Source organism: Vidua macroura, chromosome 1 (genome assembly GCF_024509145.1).
Source record: "Vidua macroura isolate BioBank_ID:100142 chromosome 1, ASM2450914v1, whole genome shotgun sequence".
In the NCBI taxonomy this organism is placed as follows: domain Eukaryota; kingdom Metazoa; phylum Chordata; class Aves; order Passeriformes; family Viduidae; genus Vidua; species Vidua macroura.
Window position 1 is genome coordinate 132638840 of NC_071571.1, and position 24268 is coordinate 132663107.

The 24268-nt window shown below is 35.7% G+C and overlaps 1 protein-coding gene across 4 annotated transcripts in view; it reads left to right on the forward strand.

Moving 5' to 3' along the window:
• The window catches only part of VPS13B (vacuolar protein sorting 13 homolog B), a 429427-nt gene that overhangs the window by 137160 nt on the left and 267999 nt on the right, over positions 1-24268 (forward strand). For all 4 annotated transcript variants that reach the window (XM_053998051.1, XM_053998068.1, XM_053998077.1 and 1 more), the window contains exon 19: positions 574-747. In XM_053998051.1, the coding sequence (XP_053854026.1) occupies positions 574-747 (174 nt within the window). The remainder of the gene's footprint in view (positions 1-573; positions 748-24268) is intronic.

The following is a 24268-nucleotide window of genomic DNA, read 5'->3' on the forward strand; positions in this document are numbered from 1 at the left end:
AATAGGAAAAATACAGAATACTTGCACCTAGCTTTATCCTTAGCATAATTTTGATGTATTCTCTTGATTGTTTAATGCCTCATTTTCCATTAATGCTACAGGTATGTACTTTGCTTGTAAAGGTTTTGAGGACTCTGTGATTTTTTTTTTTTTTTTTTTTTTTTTTACTTCTTTAATACAATTTTTCCTGAGGAGCATGTGGGAACCTGTCAATGTCTATGACGTCTTTATGCATAAAAAGCAGCTAAGGTCAAGAATATTAAAATTTGAGTGTTGTTAAATTGAGTTCATGGTGATGTTTAAGTAGATTATTTTATAAAATTGGGAAGGAAATTACTGTTTTAAAGGTAATCAATTACTTTATTTGAAATCCTTCTGGAAGTTAAGGCATTTACAGGATAAACATTAAGTAGATTGCCAAATAGTCTACGTGATGCTGCTCTTTCTATTTGCTCTTTTAATTCTGTATTCACAATGTAAATTAATAGATGTTCTCTTCGGACTAGTGAATGTTTGTCTTGAAAATTTATCTTGTTGCACTAAAAGCAGTAAGGAATCTAATTTTTATCTTAGGTGATGGTGGAAAAGAGAAGCTGATTCCTTTAATTCAAGGCCCTTCTGACACCAGAGACTTACACAGCAGTAAATGGCTCAATGAGAGTAGAAAGCCAGAATCTCTCTTAGCTCCAGATTTGGTAGCCTTTACAATCCAAATTCCACAGTATATGGACTACTGCCATAATTCTGGTAAGTACAAAACTCTTGTTAAGCTGGTATCACATTACATTTTTCCTATCCAATGTGATTTACAAAAGAGGGACTTGAAATAAAATGTGCCAAATGTCAAAGTATCTTCTACACACACACTGCACACATTATAACTTAGCTCACTGTGAGACAAAGAACTAAAACCTGCATTTTGATGTATGTCTTCTTCTAAAAGGAGTGCTTGATTAACTTTTAACTTTTTTTTTTTTTTGTTACCTTTTAAAATAATTATATGAAACTTTTGTAAACTTTAGGCAAGGAAGGGAGGAGAGGCAACATCCATGTTGAAAATATTATTTTGGTTCTCTCTTCTGGTACTGGGTCGGCCTTCTCATACAGAAGTTGACATACTGAATCCTAAATGTTTCATATAAATTTGCAGCATAATTTATTATTAAGAATTTGTTTATCATATCATTTGTTAACAAAAATAATTTAAAAAATACTGCAGGGCACACACCTGACCTCATCAAATTTGGTGTGGTGGCCTTAAATGAGAAGTTAATAATTTGTGAGAGTTGTTTGGCTAAATTTAAGGGTGTTGTTGACTTTCTGGGCATAAATACTTTTACCTGACATTCTTATGATTTCTGTGGTCTTTAAACAAAACATTGATCTGTTCTAAGCAACACTGACAATTTTGAAATGTGTCTAGTTTAAAATAACTCATGCAGTTTGTGAAATACACATGGAATTAGGTTTTCCTGTCAGTGTGGTGCTTCTTAAAAACCATACTTTTATGTTTTTCAAAGCTTATTCTATGGCCATGCTAGGCATGGAATGAAAAGTGGGGAAAAAACAATCAAAAAAATATCTAGGTTAAGGAAAGTAAAAGAATTACCTGACCTCAATATTATGAAACACAGAATTAACTTGAACACTTCAAGTGTGCTTTTTTCTTGTAGTTTTTCCTGTGTAATGATTCTTGAATGTCATTAGTCTGAAAAGTAACAGTGAATTTATTACTGTCATTGCAATTTTTATGTGCATATGCAAGCAACATTTGATTATTACACAGAGTAAATATTTGTAAGCACTGTGCTCTCCAGCAGCTGTTAGGTTATTTTTTCAGTAATTGTACTTCCCTGTTTTTTGGAGAGCATCATGTTGAAAATGTTTACAGCAGTGTTATTATAACAATTATCTTCAGGTCCTGCTCCTAAATCATTGCCAAGAAGCAGTTCAGGATTCAATAATAGCTGAATTAGTCAGATGAAGCTAAAATCTGTTGCACCTGTTGATTCACTTAAATACCTTTTAAATGTTCATAACAACAATATTTATTACTATGACTAATTGTCACATTTCTTGCCTTTTTGAGGATTTTTTGGTTTGATTTTCTAATTTTAGTCTTAGTATATTAATTATAATTTAAAGGCTCTGTGGATACCTATACTGTACACTTACTGCTTTTGTTACAGGTCATAAGGATCACATACATTTTTGCTCATCATTATTATAGATTGTCCAGTTAGATGATTGGGAGTCCTTGATGGGTTGTGACAGGAGATGCTTTATGAGAATAAGGCACTGACCAATGAAGTGCTGGCTAGACTCACGTTCAGGGATTTTGAGATACAAAACATTGTTTTGTAACAGACTATTGTCTGTGGTACCTGTTTTGTAGATGAATGGACATACATTAAAAATGTGAGGATTTTAGAGTTGAAAATGTACTGGACACTTCACCTGCCTGCTCAGCGTCCCAGGAAAGTTGTAGTGATTCTGTGTACACAATGGCAGTCACTAACCTGCTCTAGCTCTGCTCCTCTAAATCTGCGGTGTGGCACCTGCGAGGAGTGACAAATAAGAGGAAAAATCTGACTGACCTGCTAATGCTTTGGTCTCATTCAACAGGAAGAATGGCATACTGCAAATGACTTGAATTTTTTTTAACATAAGTTAAACCAGGAATAATTAATGTTTAATTTGTCTCGGGTTTTATACAAAGGATCAGCAAAGCAAAAGCCTTTGCTTTCAAATACTTGCTGAAGAAACTGGGGCAATTGAATACAGGAGATATGGCTATCATTTTCATTATTACTGTGAAAATTACATGTAGGGAAAACATGAAGTGCTTTGAGAGCATAAAAATGCATTTTCCATCAGTTGCAGTTACTTCTGGGAGTTTAAAAAGCTATACTGGATAATTTCACAGAAAAAACTCATCCCTTGGGAGTTAAAGATTTTTAAAGCTGTACAACTGGAGGTGATTGTGCAGTACTGAAGTTGTGCTGTTTGTGAAATTTTTCCTAATAATGTTGCATATAGTGTTCTGTAGTAAGAATTTGGACTAATTAATTCATTAAATTGAATGGAAAACAACTTGATCAAAAATTATATCAGCTGTTTGGATATAAAATGCTAAGGAGGAGGTTGTGCAAAATCAGGGCATATTTACCCAGAGAACAGGCAGGGGACTATTCGTCCTCTCCTTGTTGCATCAGCAGCTGTCTACTGTCTTGGATCACTTGATACAAGACCATATGATCCAGGGTGATCAGTATGGTTGTGCAACTTCCTTTTACTGCTTGTCTGTATGTGGCTCTGCAGAGTTTGAGGATGTATTTACAGTCTGAGGGATAGATCATTTGACATGATATCTTCCTTTTCACTATTTCACTTGTGCTGTTGAGAGGAAGAGGAAAAAGAATGTGGTTCTAGCAGTACCATACTGCATTGAGTACAACCATCAAAGGAAAAAGCTCTAAACTGTACTTTCAAAAAGGGCAGCATTTAGAGCATGTGATGTGTAGCATTTACAGTGTATAACAAGTATAAAACAACTGCATATACTTATGATTACTGGTCTTACTGTTTGATGCATAAAGTGTCATTATCACATGGAAAACGAATCCACCTGTGGCAAAGGAAGTATTTAAGGACAATGAATATAAATATGATTTCGTTTAGTCCTTAAATAGAAGTCTGAATGCTGTGATTTTAATTTTGGTTACTTTGGTTGTATGAAAAACTGCCCCGGTATCTCTATGCATAGTTGTAAAAATCAGTGAATATGCTCCTCAGTCTTTAAACTGCAGCATATAAAATAAGTACAAGAGAGGAGATTATTCCATTACCCCAGGGCTTGGGAAGGTCCTCTTACTCTTTCTCCAAAATAACCCTGGCTTTATTAACCCTGGGAGCAAGCTGCAGACCTTGTTTGTTTCACCTGGCCTTTGAGAGAAGAGGGAGATTTCAAAATGAATGCTGGTGTTAGTGGTTAATTATGAACAGCTGTCGAATAGATGAGGTGAGCTGATTAAGCTCTATTTGGTTTTCCATGTTGAATAATTGGGAGTGCATGCACAGTCAGTGTATGGACAGCTTTATTACAAATAAATCAAGAGGAACAAAAATAAAAAAAATACAATTAATAGTTTTCTCTGAGATCAGCTTAAATAGTCAATAATGCAGCAGTGAAAAAAGGGAGTAAACAAAAGTACTTGTATTAATATCATGCTCATATGTGTTAAATTTATACACTCAGTGGAGCAAAGCAAGAGTGGGAAGGCTTTTCTAATCTGTTGAAGCTGCATAAAGGCTGATGAGCAAACATTCAACCTTATAAAAGTTGGCATTTCTTGTTTAATGATACGTTTCTCAAACTTCCAAAACCTTTAGAATTTTTTTCTTCTATCAGTATTTTGATTTAGATAAGATCACTCCATTCACCCCTTTCCCACACCAAAAGGAAAAAATAACTGAAGAAATAATATCTTCAAGTAAGAAAAAATTGCCATAGAAGTTGTACCAGCAGGAACATAAACTTTTTTATTGTTGTAAACAATCTGATTTTTATCTGTTAGAACTTAATAAAGGAGGTGAGAGATTAGAGGTAAGTTTGGTTTTTTGCACATACGCTTACATATGCCCCCCCAAATTCCCTTTTTTTGCAGTTAAAAAAGCATGTTATTGACATATTTTTTAATTTAATTTTGACTGCTTGCACTAGGGATATTAGTTTGAATTTTGAAGCTGAAACAATTTTATTTTTAAGTTCTCATCTAATTTAACTGAGTTCTTGTGGTAGACAGTAAATAAGTAAAAAAATTCTAGTAAAAGAGAATTCATAGTCTCATTTGAAGTATTTTGGAAGGATTTAACACAATGAATGAATAAAAATGGTTAGTATATTGGAGTAATTAAAGACAATTCACATTTGTGGTTTGGACATAAATGTGTAAAAATTATACCCATCTATCTTATTACATTTCCTTTTCTCTCCCTGAGGATTTCACTATGTACTTTATCTGTAATTGTTGCCAGTTTTCTATCAAGTTCCCACTGGGCTTCTGGTGCAAAAAATCTTATCCTCTCGATGACAGAGCTTGCCTGAATGATTTCATGCTCTTAGCATTTTTGTTCACGGGAATTAGGGGGAGAATGTAACTGCAGCTGAACATAGCATCTATTTTTGTAATTTTGAAGTTTAGGCTCTGTTATTGGAACTAAATGAAGAGATGCAGGTGTTCTCCAGTTCAAGTCCTTTGGGATTTTTTGATGGTAGATGCTTGAAAAGAAAATGCATGTGTTTCCAGAGTCAAACAGCAGCTGTGGACAAGGATTTATGTTTTTCTCAGAACTTTGGGATTTCAAAATGTTACATTTAATCACATGCACAGAAAGGAGAGCAAATGTTAAAGATGTTACATATAAAACTAGGAGACTGATCTTTTTACCATACCAACTAGTTGTGGGAATAGAGGAACAAAGTGATCTTTAATCTTAATATGCACAATTTCAAAAGGATTATGATAGTTGCCAGGACTCTGGTCTTATGAGAACTGTGCTCAGGCAGTGCACAGCATTTATATCTTCTTAATTGCTTTTAAAATCTGGTTTATTCTTATATTTTTCCTTGGAAAAATATCAATGTTAATAGTATGAGTTACTGAAAACACAGAATTCATGTAGGCTTACTTTGGAGGGTGGATTTAAATTTGGTAAGTATACATTTTTAGAAAAAATTTTCTGGCAACATCCTGTAGTTTTCAAAATTTGATTTAAAATAGCAGTTCAACTGCCTGAATTGCAAGGCTATATTTGGAAGTTTTCTTTCTGACAGAATTTGTGGGCAGAAGTATTTTGTGGTAATGCAATTTCTCCCTCCCTTTCTCTCTGGTGATTTTGAAGTTAGTTGATTATAGCAAACAAAATGTCTGACATCTTAAGTTTAGCTGAATTTGAGGCAAGGGCAGCAGATGGTGGTATGCTGAGCAATTCAGGAAGGGAGAATGGGGTGGGCAGGAGCAGGTTGGTAACAGTGGTAAATGCCAAGTTAATTAATACCAAGGAAGAGAAATAAAAAACCTCTTTTAACATTCACCAGTTTGTGTGTTCTCCATCCTCTGCCATTGCCCTCACAACCTCAGTATGTTGTGCACTATAACAATGTTAAATATCAAATATTTTTCCAGGCTTGGATCACCACTGCATCTACTGTCTTACAAAGATCCAGCACTTAGTACTTTCTCTAAGAGAGAAGTAAACTTGTCCTCAAGTGCAGTCTGTTCCTCTGCTGGCTGCAATTGTAGATTTCATATCCATGGGAGTAGCAGCAGGGAGGGACGTACTATACTATGGTAACTAGATTGACTACTTCCAGTGAGTTGCATAAATCTGGCAACTGCCAGTAAGTTCTGGTTACAGAAAGGTAATTGCACAATGCAGGAATAAGACAGCTTGTTCAACTTTCCCTCGAGTAATTCTGCAATTCCTCTTGGGGAAGAGGTGTTTTCATCTCTCTGCTTATGTTGCGGTCAGTTTCTCTCAATATGCCATAAATCCTTCAGCAATACATGTGTTCTAAAATTCTGAGATTGTGACTAAATAGGATTCTGAGTTTTGTAAAATCTTACTTTAAAATTTAATTAAAAAAAAAAGTTAAAAGGGAAAAAGCCTACACTGTCATGCAAGTTGTTAGGAAGTTAGCCTCTGTAGTTGAGTTCCCTGAACGCTTTCAATCCTGACTGACTTTGAGATGTACTGTTCAGCTGCACTGTGGAAGTCAGGTAATATCTTTAGTCAAAGAAGCACTTTTGCCATTTTTCCAAGGGTTTTTTTGGTGTTTTTGTTTTTTTTTTTTTTTTTCTTAGTAGAATCACTTAAGATTCAAAGTTTGGGCAAAATAAGAACAAACCAGTGTGAAGACAGGGACTCAACTCCAAATGGCAGGAGCCTTAGATATTGCACTGGGAAACATGTGACTAAGGGGACTGGAAAGCCTGCCTCTCATCTGAATTTATAACCTTTTTGTAAAAACTCATTGTCTGACTCTTTCTTTTAACTCAGGATAACAGTGTAGATAATGTAGTTGATCTTGTAGTTTTTGGGATAGGACTTTGAGCTTCGCTACTGGCAATTAAAGAGCTGAGCTCTTGAATGGTGGGGGTAGTAAGAGGTATGAAGGCTTTAAAGTACATGAAAGCAGCTCATAACCTAGAAAATTCTGTAAAAGTAATTAAAAAGAAGTTGTTGAAAAGCCTTTTCTTTTTTAAACTTTTAACTCATTAAATGTGTAGAAGTTAAGGAATGGCAGATATGAGATTTTTTTCTGCTACCTTTATTTTGTGTGTGTGTGCATGTGTGTTCCATTGGATTTCTGTTCACTTTAAAATCTGGCAGTATCAAAGTGTTCCATATGGCCACCAAAGTAATATTTAACACTTCTGTTATTGAAAAAAAAAAAAAGATCTACATGTGGGTTCAAATGATAATTTCTATTTTCATAATGGTAGAGGCTGACATATCTGTACTTCCTATATTTATGAAAATGCATTTACCTTTCCCACTTATGGCATCTGGAAAAGCATTATTCAGCAAGGTGACTAGATACTTATTGTTGGTTTCAATTGTTTTGAAAACATGACAGGTATAGGCTCTCAGCAATTGCTGACACATAGCTTTGGACTTTGAAATCTGTTTTTAATTGAGAAAATATATGTTGGCCAGCATATTGGGATAGTTCCCTCCTATTTTGAAAAAACGCCATGGGATCTTTAACTTTCCTTTTGGATACTTCCCAGACATGGTCATAAGGGACTGTAGCTGTTTATTTTCAAATAGTGTTTAAACTATGTCCAGGTTTTATAATTGAATTGTATTGCTCTCACTGCCTCTTTAGTGATGTAAATGATTCATATAAGATGGCTACTTTTTTTGTAATGAAATGCTAAATAGATATGACTGAAAATCAGTAGACTCTTGGTGGTAATAAATGCATTTTGACTAGATCAACTTCATTTATAAAAAAAAAAATTTAGCTACAAGTACTTAAATAACATCACAGCGCATTTGATAAAAATAGCGCTAAATGAAGCATCTTATTTTTAATGCAGAAATTATTATACATAGAAATATATTTGTTCTTAATCTGATTTTTTTTCAGTAATTTTCATGGTTCAACTCTGTACCAGTTTAAAAAAAGCTACAGGTCACTCCCAAGATTCCAGGGTTCTGGTTATAATAGAAATGTACTAATAGTTTCATTTTTCTGATTCGGGATGCAGTCAGAATGAATATTCAACCACATTGTCCCTTTCTACCCAAACATTACTGTTCAGAAGCTCCCACAGAAATTCCTTCCTATGATGTTAAGAATAGCCACTTGTGGTCAGCAATTAAAGTTGGGCCATTACCAAGTGACTGTAGATCTAGTTTTATGTAGAAAGCAACAGTTCACAGTCAGGCTTAGGTAAAGCAGTTTAGAATTTTAATGGTATATTATTTTTTTTTTAAGTCATCTAGATAACCTCTGTGATGACTCTCAATCTAGGACAGACTCCTATAGCTGACCAAACGGAAGTAATTTTGAACAGACAGATGATCTTTAAGGTGTACAACTTTGGAAACATTTAAATTAGTTTTATTTTTTTCATGTGCTGTGGAGCTTCTCAAGGGCAGGCTCTATTGTTACCAGAAATCTGCAGACTGTATAAAAATTAGTACTGCAGGAACTATTATTCACTTGTAATCTTTAGACTGTTTAATCACTCCTGTGCTGTATGAGCCGATTTCATTTTACCTGTGCACTCAAATAGAACTAATATGTTCAAAATACATAACATGTACTTGTGTAAAGGTGGCAGAAGTACTTAAAATTGGTATCAGGAAAACAGTGCTTTGTGTAACTTTTCAGTTTTTGTTAACAGCTAAAATCAGCTTACATATAATAGGTGAGCCATTAATATTGAGTATCTCTATATAACAGGCTTTACAGCAAATTCAAACTCAAATGTGGTATATTTGAGGATATCCTGTCATTCTCAGTATCACATGGAATGCTAATTCTATTTGAGAAATGCAGTGATAGGATTAGAGTGGATATATAGTTTAATTAAACAGCTAAATATTTTTAATTCTTAATTTTAATCTGATTTACACTCTTCAGTAGAGGATAAGGCATTTTGAAAAGGAAAAAAACCATTTGTTTTTCAGAAGTTATGTCTGAAAGAGAAGATTCTAGGTGTTGCCCTGGTCTTGCAGCCAGTTCAGTTAAGACAAACAGATGCCAGAGCAAATTTGCTGACCTGAATTCTGAGTTTCTATCCAAACTCCTTTGTGCTGCAAATTGTTGATACCACTTGCAGCACAGCATATTAGTGCATACTCTGGCTTTCCTGTTTTCCTAATTTCTCATGTGTTTTCAAGGTGAAGTAGACAGGTCTGGAAAAAAAAGTGCTTTTTCCCCCAAGAGATTTAGAAAACTCTGCATTTGCAGAATAGCAAATAATTTTGGGGTTCTGCTTTCTTAACTTATGAGAACATTTTGTGGTTATGCAATGAGTGGGTACTCTGACAGTGTGAATGGAAGGGATGGGGAGTTCCAAACATTTCAGCTCTTACAGTAAGAGTTTGCCTGCATCTACCAACTCTTACACATTTAGCGTGGGTTCACCATCTGTTACTGTAGAGCTTCTGAGGCTGCTTGTCTGGGGTTTGAGCCAACCTGAAGAATATCTCTGGCTATGCTGCCTCATATCCGGGAATCTTGGAAAAATAGACCACTGCCTTTGGGAAGGTTGACATGAAAGGAGTCAGACTGACCAGAGATTGAGCTATGTCTTTGTGAATTTCAGTGTTTATAACTGTCATACCAGTGGAAGAAAGACCATTTTCTAATAATATGTTGCAAAAAATAAATGAAAATAAAGTTTATTCAGCATTATAATTAATAATAAATAATAAATCTTCAAATTAATAATCTGAATAAACAAACAAGTGGCTGACTGCCTCTTCTTATCTCCTGCTGCCCTCAAAAGTACCAAGCTTGTTTTACTTTTGGAATAAAAATAATTAAACCCTAAACAAATATGTGTAAATACAATATAAAGTATAATATTAGAACTTCCCTGTTAAAGTGGGGAGAATAATGGTGATTTTGTAAATAGAAACAATACTTTGAAAATTAAGAGAAGATATGATTGAATATAAGAATTGTTAAATACAGTATTTGGCTCAACATTAGTGAACAGGGTTATGGAGCACATATGGTGATGGATCATCGCTTTTAGATAGTATTCTGTTCTCTTCTGTATGTCCATAGATGTAATCAGTCAGATGTCCAGTTTATGTAAAAGTTGATAAAGCATTTCTTTTATGCTCTAGGCTTTGCATGAATTATATGTACAGCATATTTCTTATTTTTAGTGTAACTGTGTTCATGTTTGGTCATGTATTCAATAGAAATAAATTAATGAAATGAGAATATGAATTCTCTTCTGTACTTTTGAGCTCTCTTATGTCCTTACTGTCATAAGGGAAAAGGAATTCAGTATTGAGCAAATCTTTCAGGTTGTTACCTGAAGATTTGTACAAGAAAATGAAATTTGTTCAAACTATCTTTATAGTATTTGAAAGAGGTATTAGCCGAAGCCCTGGATTAATATTTTTCAGATAAAAAAATTATTGCAAAACACTTCTTTCATACATGTTTCATAATAAATTTATTATTCAGTAATAAATTTTAAATTAGCCTATTAAGTGTGATTTTAAAACAACTTTTGGAAAGTCTTACAGAGAGTATGTAGTTTTTTGAAAACAGATGTATATTTTCAAGGGCACATCTCAGTCCTTTACACAGTTGCCTGTCCAAACAAATAAAATGAAACTTTAATGCAAGTTGTAGTCAGTTGATTAAATTCTTTTAAATTATAAAATGAAATAATTAAGACATGCTTTTCAAAGAAGGAGTAATAAAATATAATAATCATAATATTAATTATGTTTAGTGTAAAGACTTTTATAATAATTAGAAGCCAATAATACTTTTTTTGTTCACTGGTAACATAAGCAAAGTATAAGCCTGTGAAAAGGATGACTTAACACAACTGTTGATGCACTTTGACTGAAACATCTTTATCAAGTTAATACAAGAAGCAGTCATGCCCTACTTGAATTACTCATTTATAATGGCTGAGCAGCAGCCTGGATATGGACTTTGAAATCCTGGGAAAATAAGATGCATGCATGCATCCAAATGTCTAGAGCCTTTAAAGCAGCTGTAAAATGTTGAGTGAGATGTCAGCTACTAGCTGTTGTCTACATTTTTAGTCTTAAGGGAAGTGTGATAATTTAATTGCTAACCAAATTTAATATTATTATAGTCATTACATCCTCAGTTCAAAACTTATTTCCTAGAGCCATTTGAACTGAAGAACCAGAATATTTGTCTACTTTTTTCCACACTTGTATTGCACAGATTATTCCAACTGTTTTTGAAGATATTCCTTGCTTTGTTAAAATGCATACATTTTTCACTAACTTTTATTGTGCTTGTAATGAGGAAATAATCCCTAAGATGTGTGAAATACCAAAATAATGCACATGTGTGGGTAGCAATTCCAAAAATGCTACCTTTGTGCTCAATAAGGATATAAGAGTATAATAGCTGGTAAAAGCCATATATTAAAAGGATTTCTGTCTCTTTGCACTGATGGGATGTCGCTGTTTGTGCAGTTTTTTGCAGATGATGGCATTGCCAGGTTCCTTGTCTTCACAACTTGATTTCATGTTTTCTTTGAAAAGAGAGACATATAGGAAATTAACTGTTCAACTTTAATTTTTCCTCAAATTCTTGCACAATTCCAAAGGGTGTGCATCCTGTTATACTTGAAACAGAGATTTTTCATTAGAAGTGCCAGATGTTTCTCTAGTATCCTCACATTTCCCAAGTCACCAGTATAGAAATAAACACTCTTCTTTTTACTGCAGGAATTGTACAAGTTTCTGTGACAAGAAGTCAGTGAGAGCATGAATATCCAGTTTTGCATGTTGGAACATCTATATTGCAGTGTGAACTTCGTGTTGCACTTTGGAGACCGACAATAAAGTCCATGTTGTATCTATCCAGGGATATTCATAATCAACTCATAGCAGTTAGTGAGACTGCAAGGATACTTAATTAAGGATCATTCAGGAATTGGTCAAGTAGTTTTTTCCTTCTTTCTGTTACAAGTAAAATTGAGATGACTTGTACTTTGTCTGTTTCCTGGAAAAATCACTGTCTCAAAATCATGATGGAAGGAGAATCTGTTTTCTACACAATGGCAGCAAATTAGGCTCCCAACTCAGAGATCGTGCCTTCCTTCCTGGTACTGGGAAGAAGGAGAAGTGAGAATAATCCACCTTAATGGTAGAAATAGGATGGTTAAAAGTCTTCACTCATATTTTTTCCAAGGCAGCCCTAGTAGATAGCTTTCATAAGGTATAGCTCTTATCAAAGACTAGATTTGAAGGAGGAAAGCAAATAAAACCAGGCTTAGTACAGATAGTCCTGAGGCAAGGCCCTTTGGTCTGCCTCCTCAGTGGGGATGGAAATCCATGTGGCAGCAAAGACACAAGGGTTATTGTATTTTTAGAAATCAAGGAAGCACCTGAGAATGGTTACATAGGAATTAGGGCTTGTCCCCAAACGACAGTAATGAATAGTCCAACTGAAGTGGATTTACATCAATTCATTCAACATGGGCATCAAGCAGGAGGAGCTGGAAGCCTTTGTGCAGCAGGAAAACGATGACATACTTGCCATCATGGAAACATGGTGGAAAGACTTGAACAACTGGAGTGCTGCAGTGGATTGCCATAAACCCTTCACAAAGGATAGTCAAGGAAGGAAAAATGTTGGAGTAGCTCTGGATGTTGGGGAGTGTTTTGATTGTCTAGAGCTTAATGATGGTGACAGCAGGGTGAGTGTTTATTTTAAGAGTCAGAGAGAAGGACAACAAGGCTTTGGTGGGAGTTTGCTGAATGCCTCCCAAGCAGAATAAAGAGGCAGATGAAATATTCTGTTAGCAGCTGGGAGAAATCTCACAGTTGTTGGTCTTTGTTCTCATGGGGGACTTCAACTTATCAGATATCTTCTGGAAATGCAATAGATTGGAGAGGAAACAGCCTAGGAGGTTCCTGGAGTGTGGAAATTAACTTCTTGGCACAGCTGGTGAGCAAACGAACTATGAAAGGCACAGGCTGGACCTGTTGTTTGTGAGCAGGAATGGGCTGGTGGGTGATGTGGTGGTTGAAGGTCTCTTGGGCCCAGTAAAAATTAAATGACAGAATTTTTGGTTCTTGAAGAAGTAAAGGGGGTGGGGGAGCAGCAGATCTGCTACATTGGACTTCCAAGAGTATACTTCGGCCTGCTTAAGAGACTGGTTTGAAAGAGTTCTTTGGGAGGCAATCCTGAGGCACAAAGGAATTAGGAAGGCTGAGCACAATTTAAAAAGGAAATCTTAAAAGTATAGCAGGCTGTACCCATGTGCTGAGAAAGATGTCTGACATGGCTGAAGAGAAAGCTTTGGCTGGAAATCAGGAAAAAAAGAGGAGCTCATGACTTTTGGAAGAAGGGTTGGAAAACTCTCAAGGACTGCAAGGATATTGTGAGGTAATGAAGGGAGAAAATTAGAAGGGCCAAAGCCCAATTAGAACTTAAACTGGCTACTGCTGTGAAAGACAATGAAAAATGTTTCTGCATATACATCAGCAACAAAATCCATTATTGGATGAAGGGGCAAACATGATGGCAAAAGATGAGGAAAAAGCTGGGTACTTAGTGTCTTAATACCTCAGTCTTTAATGACAAGACCAGTTTTTCTTTGGATACCTTGCACCCTGAGCTGGAAGACAGGATTGGGAACAGAATGAAGGCCCCGTAATCCGATGGTCGATGATTCCCATACAATTTAGACATACACAAGTCTGTGGAACTAGATGGGGTCCATTCAAGGGTGCTGGGGGAGCTGGCAGAAGAGCTCACTGAACCATCTTCAATCATTTACCAGTGGTCCTGTCTAACCAGGGAGGTCCCAAGTGACTGGGAATTGGCAGTAGTGACCCCTATCTGTAAGGAGGGCCAGAAGGAAGATTTGGGGAACTACAGGCTTGTCAGCCTGACCTTGGTGCTGGGCAATGTTATTCAGCAGATCATCTTGAGTATCATCATATGGCACATGCAGGACAACCAGAGAGATCAGGTCCAGCCAGTGTGAGATTAGGAGAGGCAGGTCCTGCTTTTCCAACCTGATTTCCTTCAATGACAGGGTGACTGTGGGAATCCTTAAAATGAGAGAGTTTTGGGAAAGCTGCAAAAAGCAGGCCTCAGAAACAGCAGAACTGCGATTAGACCTGAGCAGTAGCCATAAGATCTGTCAGCAGAAAAATTATAAAATAAGTAGAAAGTAAGGGCAAATAGAACAATAGTCTGTGTATTAACACTTAGATAGAATAACGCCCTAAGCTACAAAAAAATATATTTAACAAGATATTAAAAAGTTCTAAGCTTATTAATGGAGCTCTGTGCATTGTATCTTAAGGCTTACAAGCAAGTATTGTATTCAAAATAAGCAAAAATTGTTTTAATAAAAGGTAGATGTGCTTATAGTAGTTAAATAAATCTACTGTCAATATGATTTTGCTTTGTGTGATTAGTCAAAAAACTTTTAAAGTAAGTTGTAACATTGAGTTCTTTGCTGCCGGGGATGTGAGCTACTAACATCTTCCCATTGTCGTAACCATGTAATGAGAGTGATGCTGGAAAATAAACAACTCAAGACACGTTCCACAGCAGTCCCGTCCCTTCATGGTTTGTACATAGACCCCCAGCCAGCAATAGGTGACCTGCCGAATGGATGAGAGAAAGGCTGTGAGTGTTGTCTACCTGTGTGTTAGTAAAGCCTTTGATACCATTTTTCACAGCACACTTTTGGAGAAACTGATTTTTCATGGTGTGGATAGATGTATTTTTTACGAGGCAGGAAACTAGCTGCTTGGCTAGACCCTGAGAGTGGTGGTGAATGAAATCAAATCCTTTTGGTAACCAGTCAGTAATGCAATTCCCCAGGGCTTAGTGTTGGGGTGAGTCCTGCTTCATATCTTTATCCACGATCTGGACAAGGACACTGAGTGCACCTGCAGTCAGTTTGCAGAGGACATCAAGTTAGGTGGAAGTGTTGATCTGCTGGATAGTGGGAAGGTCTGCAGAGGCATCTGGACAGGCTGGATTGATGGCTGAGACCAACAGCATGGAGGTTAGACAAGGCAAAATGGCAGGTACTGCACTTGTGTCACAACACCACCATGCAGTGCTACAGAGTTGGGCAGAGCAGCTAGAAAACAGCGCTGTGGAAAAGGACCTGGGCATGCTGGTCACCAGTGGAATGTCAGCCAGTGTGTGCCCAGGTTGCCAAGAAGTCCAGTAGCATCCTGACCTGTGTTAGGAATAGTGTGGCCAGCAGGACCAGGGTGGTGATTGTCCCCCTGTACTGGTGAGGCCACACCTCATGTACTGTGTCCACTTCTGGGCCCCTTAATTCATAAGGGACATTGAGGTGCTGGAGAAAGTCCAGAGAATGGCAATGGAGCTGGTGAAGGGTCTAGAGGGTAAGTCATAGTAGGAGCAGATGAAGCAGCTGAGGTTGTTAAGCCCGGAGAAGAGGAGACTCAGGAGATACCTTAATTTTCTTGACAACTGCCTGAAAGGAGTTTGTAGCTGGGTGGGGCCTGATCTCTCCTCACAACTAACAAGCGATAGGACGAGAGGAAATGGCTTCAAGTTGTGCTAGAGGACATTTCAGTTGGTTATTAGGAAAAATTTATTCACTGGAAAGGTGGTCAGGCATTGGAATAGGCTGCCCAGAGAAGTGGCTGCGTCACTGTCCCTGACAGCATTTAAAAGACATCTGGATGTGGTATTTAGGGACCTGGTTTAGTGGTAGAGTTGGCAGTGCCAGGTTTATGGTTGGACTCTGACCTTAAAAGCCTTTTCCACCCTAAACAATTCTATGATTCTATATAACCAGGGAGGATAATATTTTATCTTACACACTTATGTAAAGTGGAGCATTTTGGATAGGTTTGCATTGCTGTTTTCCACTGAGGTTCTCTATTGGGCTGCTGCAAGAGTATGATGGAGGGATGTTTGCAGTAAGAATGCACCAACCCTTGTAGCCTTTACTGTGGCTTGCCTCTGTTTGGATTTAGCTGCCACAATTTTTCACCCCTTCTCAAATGGGAGCTGCTCAGCTAGCTCCTGTAAAAGGTTTCTCTATTTTGAGATGTGAAGTAAGTTACTCTAGAACACTTGTTCGTAAGAGCAAAGAAATTGGTAATTAAGAAGCATAGTTGTGCAAAAACAGTATGAGGTAATGCTAAGGGAACAAGATGTTTTTCATTCATTTTCTGTGAGGTCCCCCACAGTGAAACACTTGCAAATGAATGCTGCTGTATTGGAAGCCAGTACAACTCAGACTCAGTAACAGCAGCATTTTGGACCTGGCTTTGTGGAAATAAAGCAACATCTGAGTTCCTGCCATGCTTACCAATGTGGGGCAAGCAAAGGTCTTCCACTCCTGTGTAGTAGAGGTATGTTCCTTTTCCTGAGTTCTTTGCTAAGTGTGCTTGTTGGCTCATACATAGCAGCCAGCATGGAAGACTGCTGTTTGTGTGTTCCACGAGTCTCTGTTTGTGTGTGACCCAGTCTCTGTGGATGGTTGGTTAGGCTTCACACCTCAAAGGGCTGTGACTCTCACCAGCATTGGAAAATGAGAAGCCTTTCTAGGATTGCTGCTTCAGAGAAATAGAAACAGTGTAGTAAATAGAAATGTACTGTAGTAATAGAAATAGTGTAGTAAATAATAAAAATAATAATAATAATTGTAATAACAATTAACTAGTAAAAAACATGAAACTAACCCAGCTTGCAGTCCTACTTATTTCCATTTTTTCAGAGAATTTTATCGGTTTTCTTAAGAGACAGAGCCCTCTTCTTACCCTTCATTTCCTAAACAAGAATTCCACAATAAGAATTTGAAAGGGCCAGGGTCAATTTCTTAATTAGGGTTGGGAAAAGTGGGAATACATACTTACCAGACAGATGGTATAATTTTCCTAAACATTTTCATGTTTAGCTATACATGTATATAACTATAAGGAGAGAACAAAATATTTATTTTCATTGTATCTTTGAATAAGATAATCTGAGTATTGTTGAGATTTGGGAGGAAAGCTTAGAAAAATGATGGTGTAGTCCATGGTGCATTGTGTGACGTGGTCCTATAAATACATTGTAGAGCTGCAACTTAAGAGAAAATATAAATCTTTTTAGCTCTAGATGTTCTTGTTTCCCAGAGGATTACTAGCAGAACAGGGGGATAATTTCTTTAATTCCTTTATCCATAAGTCAGTCCCTGTGGAAAATCTCCAGTTGGTTCTTCATACCCCCGGAAGAATGCTAGCCAAACACTTGTTTTTTGACAAATTCTACCTATTTGCTGTCAGAATCAGGACAACGTGATTGATATTTTTTTAGGGAAATACAGACAAACTCTCCTTAATATATGTGGGATAGAAAATATTGTATATATATATATATATATGTATGTATATAAATATCTATATATATAAATATATGTGTGTATATATAGATATGTATTGTAGTATAAATGTGTGTGAATTTTTCCTGTTACTTTCCAATAATTTTCCTGCATATTATCCAGAGAGGATAATAATAAAATATCTTACAATCTCATTGCTTTTTCTTCCTTCTTTTGGGAACTCTACCTGGCCTTGTCCTGTCATGACTATTTGGCATGTGCAGCACTTCTAAATGAACTTTGCCTTCCAAATTATCTTTTACATAATAGATCTTTTAGTTTATATTAACCAGTATCAATGCTATCATCACAACTTTAGAGAAAATCAGTATTTTTAGCATTATATGGCTTCTTTACTAAATTCCTCCTGTGCTTTTATAAATTAAATTGTCTTACAAACAAATAGGCTACAGGCTAATAAAGTGCATGTTATCCCACTAGAAATTCTAAACAAAAGTTATTGTATGGCAACTTGAAATATGTCCAAGGCAGCTAGCATTGCTGCTTTTAGTAGTTTCAAAATAACATTACACCTACTTAGAACAGCAGAATGTGTCTTGCATGTCAGTGTGCCAATGCAAATAATATTCAGACTTTCTACTATGTTTCTTCTGTGAAGTGTAGTTTAATATTTAGTTGCTGATAGTGTCCATTATTATTGTTATGCTTTGGATCAAGGAAAAGATAAAATGGTCTGAATTACAAAGCATCCAATGCCTTGAATTTCCTGCCCAAGGAATAACAAAAAGTAGCAGACTGAAGTTCAAATTTATATGGTGAATAAGTTTGAGTAGTTTTCTGTGCCATTAGTGGAACAAATTAAACTTTTGCTGCTTGAGTGCATATACCTAAACAGTGTAGTGTGGGAGGATTATCAGCCAGTAAGTCTTATTGGTTTATTGGCAGTAGAGCAGATTTAAACGAAATTTTCCCATGGCAGAGGTACTGTATCAGCGATCCCAGAAGTTTTCCTAAGAAATTTATGAAGTGGTATGAGAGTAAATTACTGAAGAGCCATCAAAGCAAGTATGTTATTAATTGACAATTTATTGACTTCATCCTTACTGCTAGTAAAAAAGAAAAAAAAAAAGGATTAGGATTCCCAGTACACTTTGAAAGCTGTGTGAGGTCTTTTGTACGACATTTCAGTTAACCTGTAATTAATTAACTTAATTAAACAAATATTAGTAAAAGAGTAAAAGCACACTTATTCTGATGGATCTATAAAAATAGTCATAAGATCAATGTAAATAAGTAATGGAAAGTGTGAATCTGGGTCTGGTTAGGGCAGAGTGTAACACCGATTATCTTTGATCTTTTGAGAAACTTAGTCCTCGCTCAAGGAAATCTCTCATAAACATCACTGACTAATTGCTAAACTACTGCTGGGTCTTCACCCTTCAGCTTATGGTCAAAAATATATTGCTGTTTATTATACTGGACCATTTTTCTGTGCCTAGCTTCAATACAGTTAATTCAAACAGATTGCAACTTGATTTTTTTGTTTATTATTTTACCTATATTATAAGAGTAGGATAGTGATTACAACAGAAAGAAGTGATCTTCTGTTAATTCTGATTTCTTCTATTAACTTGCTGCTTTTGGCTAATTATTTAACTTCTCTGTGTATAATTTCATCTGCAAAAATATATGTTACCATCCATGTGAAATGCTATGGGAGATGCTGTAAGAATATTTTCAGACTTTTAGTTGGAATTTATTATGCTAAGACTGGAATGTTGTAGTGATAGTAGTTAGGTATTAGTGAGCATGCTGTAGGTCTTGTAAACATCTAATATTTGAAATATTAATTTAAATCCAACTAATATTATGTGGAAGTGGAGGTCTCCTTAAACTTAAAATAAAACTCTAAAGCTATTCTTTCCAGATAATTCATACAAATTTTAAATTTATAATTTTTTTAGATGTCACTCTTAATTAAGATGTGCAGACTTAATGACATGAATATTTTTCCTATTACTAATAATTCATAAAGCCTACTGCACGTAAAATACTCGAATCCTCTCCTTTTCTGCCTCTTTCTGATACCTATGAACTTTTTCTGTTGCATTCAATGGCTGATAAATTGTTTGCCAGGTAGGGGGGAGAATGCTTGACTTTGACTCACAGTTTAATTTCTTGAGAAAATGCCATTCTGTTCAGTGTGTCCACAATAGAAACTATTACAGAATATTTTTCTTTGCTGTCAGTTTTTTGGCCAATTTACCCATGAAAGCAGTCTCCTGGAAATCTGCTTAATCAGTAATACTGTTTTGAAAACAAACATTTTGTAAAGCTCTGTCCTTTTTCATTAACAGCTGCAAACATTATAAATAAATCTAAGTCATTTTTTTTTTCACTCACACATGATATGCTTCCTTGCTTTGATATTGTCAGTTTTACCTACTTTGTTCATGGTACTTCAACTTTGATCTGGGCTAATTGCCATTAAATTCACACCGCTCACTGACTTGGCAAGCCAGAGCAAGTTAATGCTATTCATCATCAGGAGACCAGTTACTTTCTTCTGTCCCCTCTAGGCATGTGCTTGTTTGTTTAACTGCAAAATGATTTGAGCAGTTTTACATATGCTGCTCATACATTTTCCATATGAAAGTCAATAGCACAGCAGAATTCTGCAACTGAAGGTTTTAAAATATGTTTATTCCTTAAGACATAGGTATATTTAAAGATTTTTGTTTTTTTTTTTCCCTTGCTGCTTCAGATGCGGTTTCAGTCCTGCAATGAGATTTCACAGGAGGTATTTGAAGCTTGTCCTTGGGTCAAGGAAGGATTTTTGTCTGTTTGGTGCTTCTTTGCTTTTCAGAATACAGATTGCTTTTTCCTGCTAAAACTATTTAAATACGTTTAAATTAGACAAATACAGGCTTTTTTCTAGGGGTGGTTTTCCCCTCTTCAGATGTCACAGACTGATCTTGGGAGAGGAAAAGACAGAATCTCCCAAGTCAATGTCTGTCTTGGACTTGCTCATTGTCTTTTCTGGGCTGATGTGGTAACTTCTGGGTACTGCATAATTTACCAGTGTTAATGCTGATAGGAAGGAATTAGTTTATTAAATAAGCATATTTATTAATTTTAAGCATTTGAAATATTAAAAGTATATTTTAAATATTAAATTGTTCTGATAAAGCAAGTATATTGTCTAAATTTCAAATCTGTGAACTTGGATTTTTTCTCCAAAAGGTAGAGAATTGAATTCAGTAGAAAATGGGACAGTGGTTATTTTTAAGCCTGTAGTCCAATACTTCCCTCAAGAATCATCTATTGACAGTAATAGTTCCTCTTCCCGGGGAATGTAATGAATTGAGGCAAGGTGTAACATCTAACACATTAATAATAAGATAAGAATAAATGAAAAGCATGGAGTAGGTTTTTATAATATACAGTGTTAAATGGACTCAATCTGAAACTGATGAAAAACTTGTTCAGCAGCATTACTGCTAAATCCTCCTGAAGGCAGCTTGGGAGATAATAATAGTAGTTCAAGCCTTTGCTGGTGTGTTTCTTGAATCTTTCATAACTTTTTGACCTTCATTAATAATAAGTTTTCTGCACTGTGTAAGTAATCCTTTTGATATAATCATCTCTGTTTAAAATAAAAGAGGGGGGAGTACATTTGAAAATTCAGAACATATTTTTGATATTAGAAAAAAATGTAGCAATGTTGCTTACTGCTCCCCTCCCATTCAAATTGAAATTTCTGATTAGATCAAAATTATTTGAGGTTTTTTTGTTTTAAATGAGTATCTGTTCTTTGAGTTATTTTCATTTTGTTTGGTTACTTATTGTTCATTATTTCCAGTTACTGGATTTCTAGTGCTTTTCAGTGTCTGCCTTAAGTCTGCAAAATTAATGTTGTTCTTTGTGGAATATTCTTTGAATTTGAATCTACTTAGACTACAATGAATGCTTACATCATTGTGTGAAACAATTGAAATGTCTACTGAAAAGTTTTATGAATTTTGATAATGAAGATAATTAAATTATCTTTATTTCTTCAGGTCAAATATAAATATTGAATAAAATGGAAAGGGAAAAAATGTGACCACTGGTGTGATAGAAAAACAAAGGATAAAACTGAATTTATAATAGGGCCAAGCAAAAGCAATTGGGCAGCAATTCTCGATTGGGAAGTACTGAAAAGCAACAGTGTTGTTGGGGGCTGCATCCAGCTGCAGTGCTGTCATTCTCTGTTTGTGGGGTAAATGTGAGGGTTTGGTACCTGGTCCACTTTTGTTTTCTGGATAGCAACAATCTTAAGAATCAGTTTTAACAGATATGCTTCGTGGTGCCATCATTGTTCAAACAAGTCCACACTGGAGCAGATTGCCTGTCAAGTGCAGGGTGACTATCAAAGCAGAGCTCAGCCAGGTGCCAGAAGCAATGTAGGCAACTGTGGAAGTATCAACCTCACTTGCACTGACTCGCTCTCTTCCTTCTTACGTCCCACACTTAGAAGAAAAAAAATGATGCTCACAGCAGTTCTGTCAGGTGGATATGTTTGAAATTGTGGTGTGAGAGCATGAATAATAGCCTTAATGTTTAAAGATTTCAAACTACTGTGCAGATGTTGTGTTCAGGATTGTTTAGGGTCCTTAGGGTCCTTCATCTCATTTTGGAATGATGTAGTGTAAGAGCTTGTTGTTTGTTTGGTTTGGTTTTGTGATACAATTTTCCCATAAGACTCATATTAATGTTCAGGAAGCAAGATTTAAATAAGAGACTGTTTCTTGTTTTAGTAAAGTTTGAGTTCTATCTCCAGAAGAATAAAATGTGATGTGAGACAGTTAAATACAATAAAAACTGAAATAAGCTGTCCAAGCTGAACTCACTGGACCACCCAGGTCTTGGACCACCCAAGGGACCAACAACAAGCAATTGCCTGAAAGAGATGGCCTTTTTCTGGAGGTCGAACAAGTTGTGTTGCAGACCTTGGATATATTTGGTAGTGATTTCTTAATGCAGTTGGCTGCCTACTGGAGATGGTCCTTACTCTTAAGTTCCCGCTGTATCAGTAATGTCCCAATGAAAATGGCATTTCTTATTTACTTCTGACCTTAACAATTTTTTTTTTTTTTTGCATTTTAGGACAAAAGTAAAATTAGCAGCTTAGTAATGTGTTGCTACCAAATAGAGATTTTGAGTTACTATAGAGTTGTGTAGTGTCACATATAAATAAGATGTTTTGAATGGGGGATATTTGGTGTCACTGGTAGGGTTTGCAATGAGATTTAAATTGGAAACACTCAGGTAAATAATTCTTGCTTGAGCCACCTTCACTGTGCTTCTGTTCATGAGAAATGGTACAATATGAAACCAGCTAATTCAGCATTAGAATTGCTGTGTTCCTAAGCTTAAATGGCCTTTGGAAATGTAGAAAATCTTAGTTGGAAGTCATTCCAAGTGGCAGGTTTTGTCCTTAAATCCACAGTAAAATTATGTATATAAGTGTGTAAATATTTTCTGTTAATAAAAATAGACATTGAATTGAAATTTTCTGTGGCAGTCATAATTTCAAGATGGTTTCCCATTGTGTTATTTTTAAAATTTGTTGGATAAAGTGTAAGTCAACAAAACTACCCCAAACCAACATTTTTATTTACATGCTTTTGCAGCAGTAGTTTTATTCTAGTGATGATAACTTAAAGATAGAAGGGGTAGAAGGAGGGTTTGCTGAGATGTAATTAACTGTTATGTGAGTTAAAAATCCCTCCATCATGTATCAGTAAAATCTTATATTCCTATGACCTTGTTTTAGTAGATAGAGAAAATATTTAAAAGTAAACAGCTGTATCTTGTGCAAACCTTCTCTTATATGGTTTTATTTCTTTAGCTTTCTTTTCCATTGTAAGTTTTATTTAACATCTAATTTTCTGATTTTTTTTCATCCTTTCTTAAAACCAAAATAAAGAGAGCATCTAATTTTTCACTTTTTGCAAGCTGGGTGAAGCACTGGCTAATTAATTTAACTCCTGTTAGAGGAGTGAAATTTGTTTTATGGCTATAAATCCATGTCACATTTTTTCCATCTAAAATGAATACAAACATTGTTATGGTCCTGTTGAAAGATACAAAGAACTCCTGTATCTTTGCAAGATAGGAAGAAACTTTTGAATAAAGAGGACTTTAATTAAAGCACTGTAGGCAGGGCTGAGTGTTGTACTTGTGTGTTATTGTGGGTATATATACGTGTTTGCACTAATGTTAATCTCTACATTAATAATAGTTTATTTATAAAATTAATATTATTCATAAATAAGTTTCACAACTACTACATTGTAGTTTCATAGAATGGTTTGGGTTGGAAGGGACATAGGAGACCATCAAGTTCCACCTTCCACTAAACCAGTTTGCTCAAAGCCCCATCCAGTCTGCCCCTTCATGTGTGTGGAGTAGGAGAATATCCAGAGACGTGAACCATCCACATCATGAAATGAATTACAAGTGCCAATGTAATAATAATTTTAAATCAAAATAGTTGACAAGACATCAGTTCACGTGTCCTACAAGCCATAAAGCCTTTTACCACCTTACAGCCAACTGAGTAAAACAAACAAGTTCTGAGATAAAATAGTATATTAATTGTTTTAAATTTAATTTAATAAGCAATATGA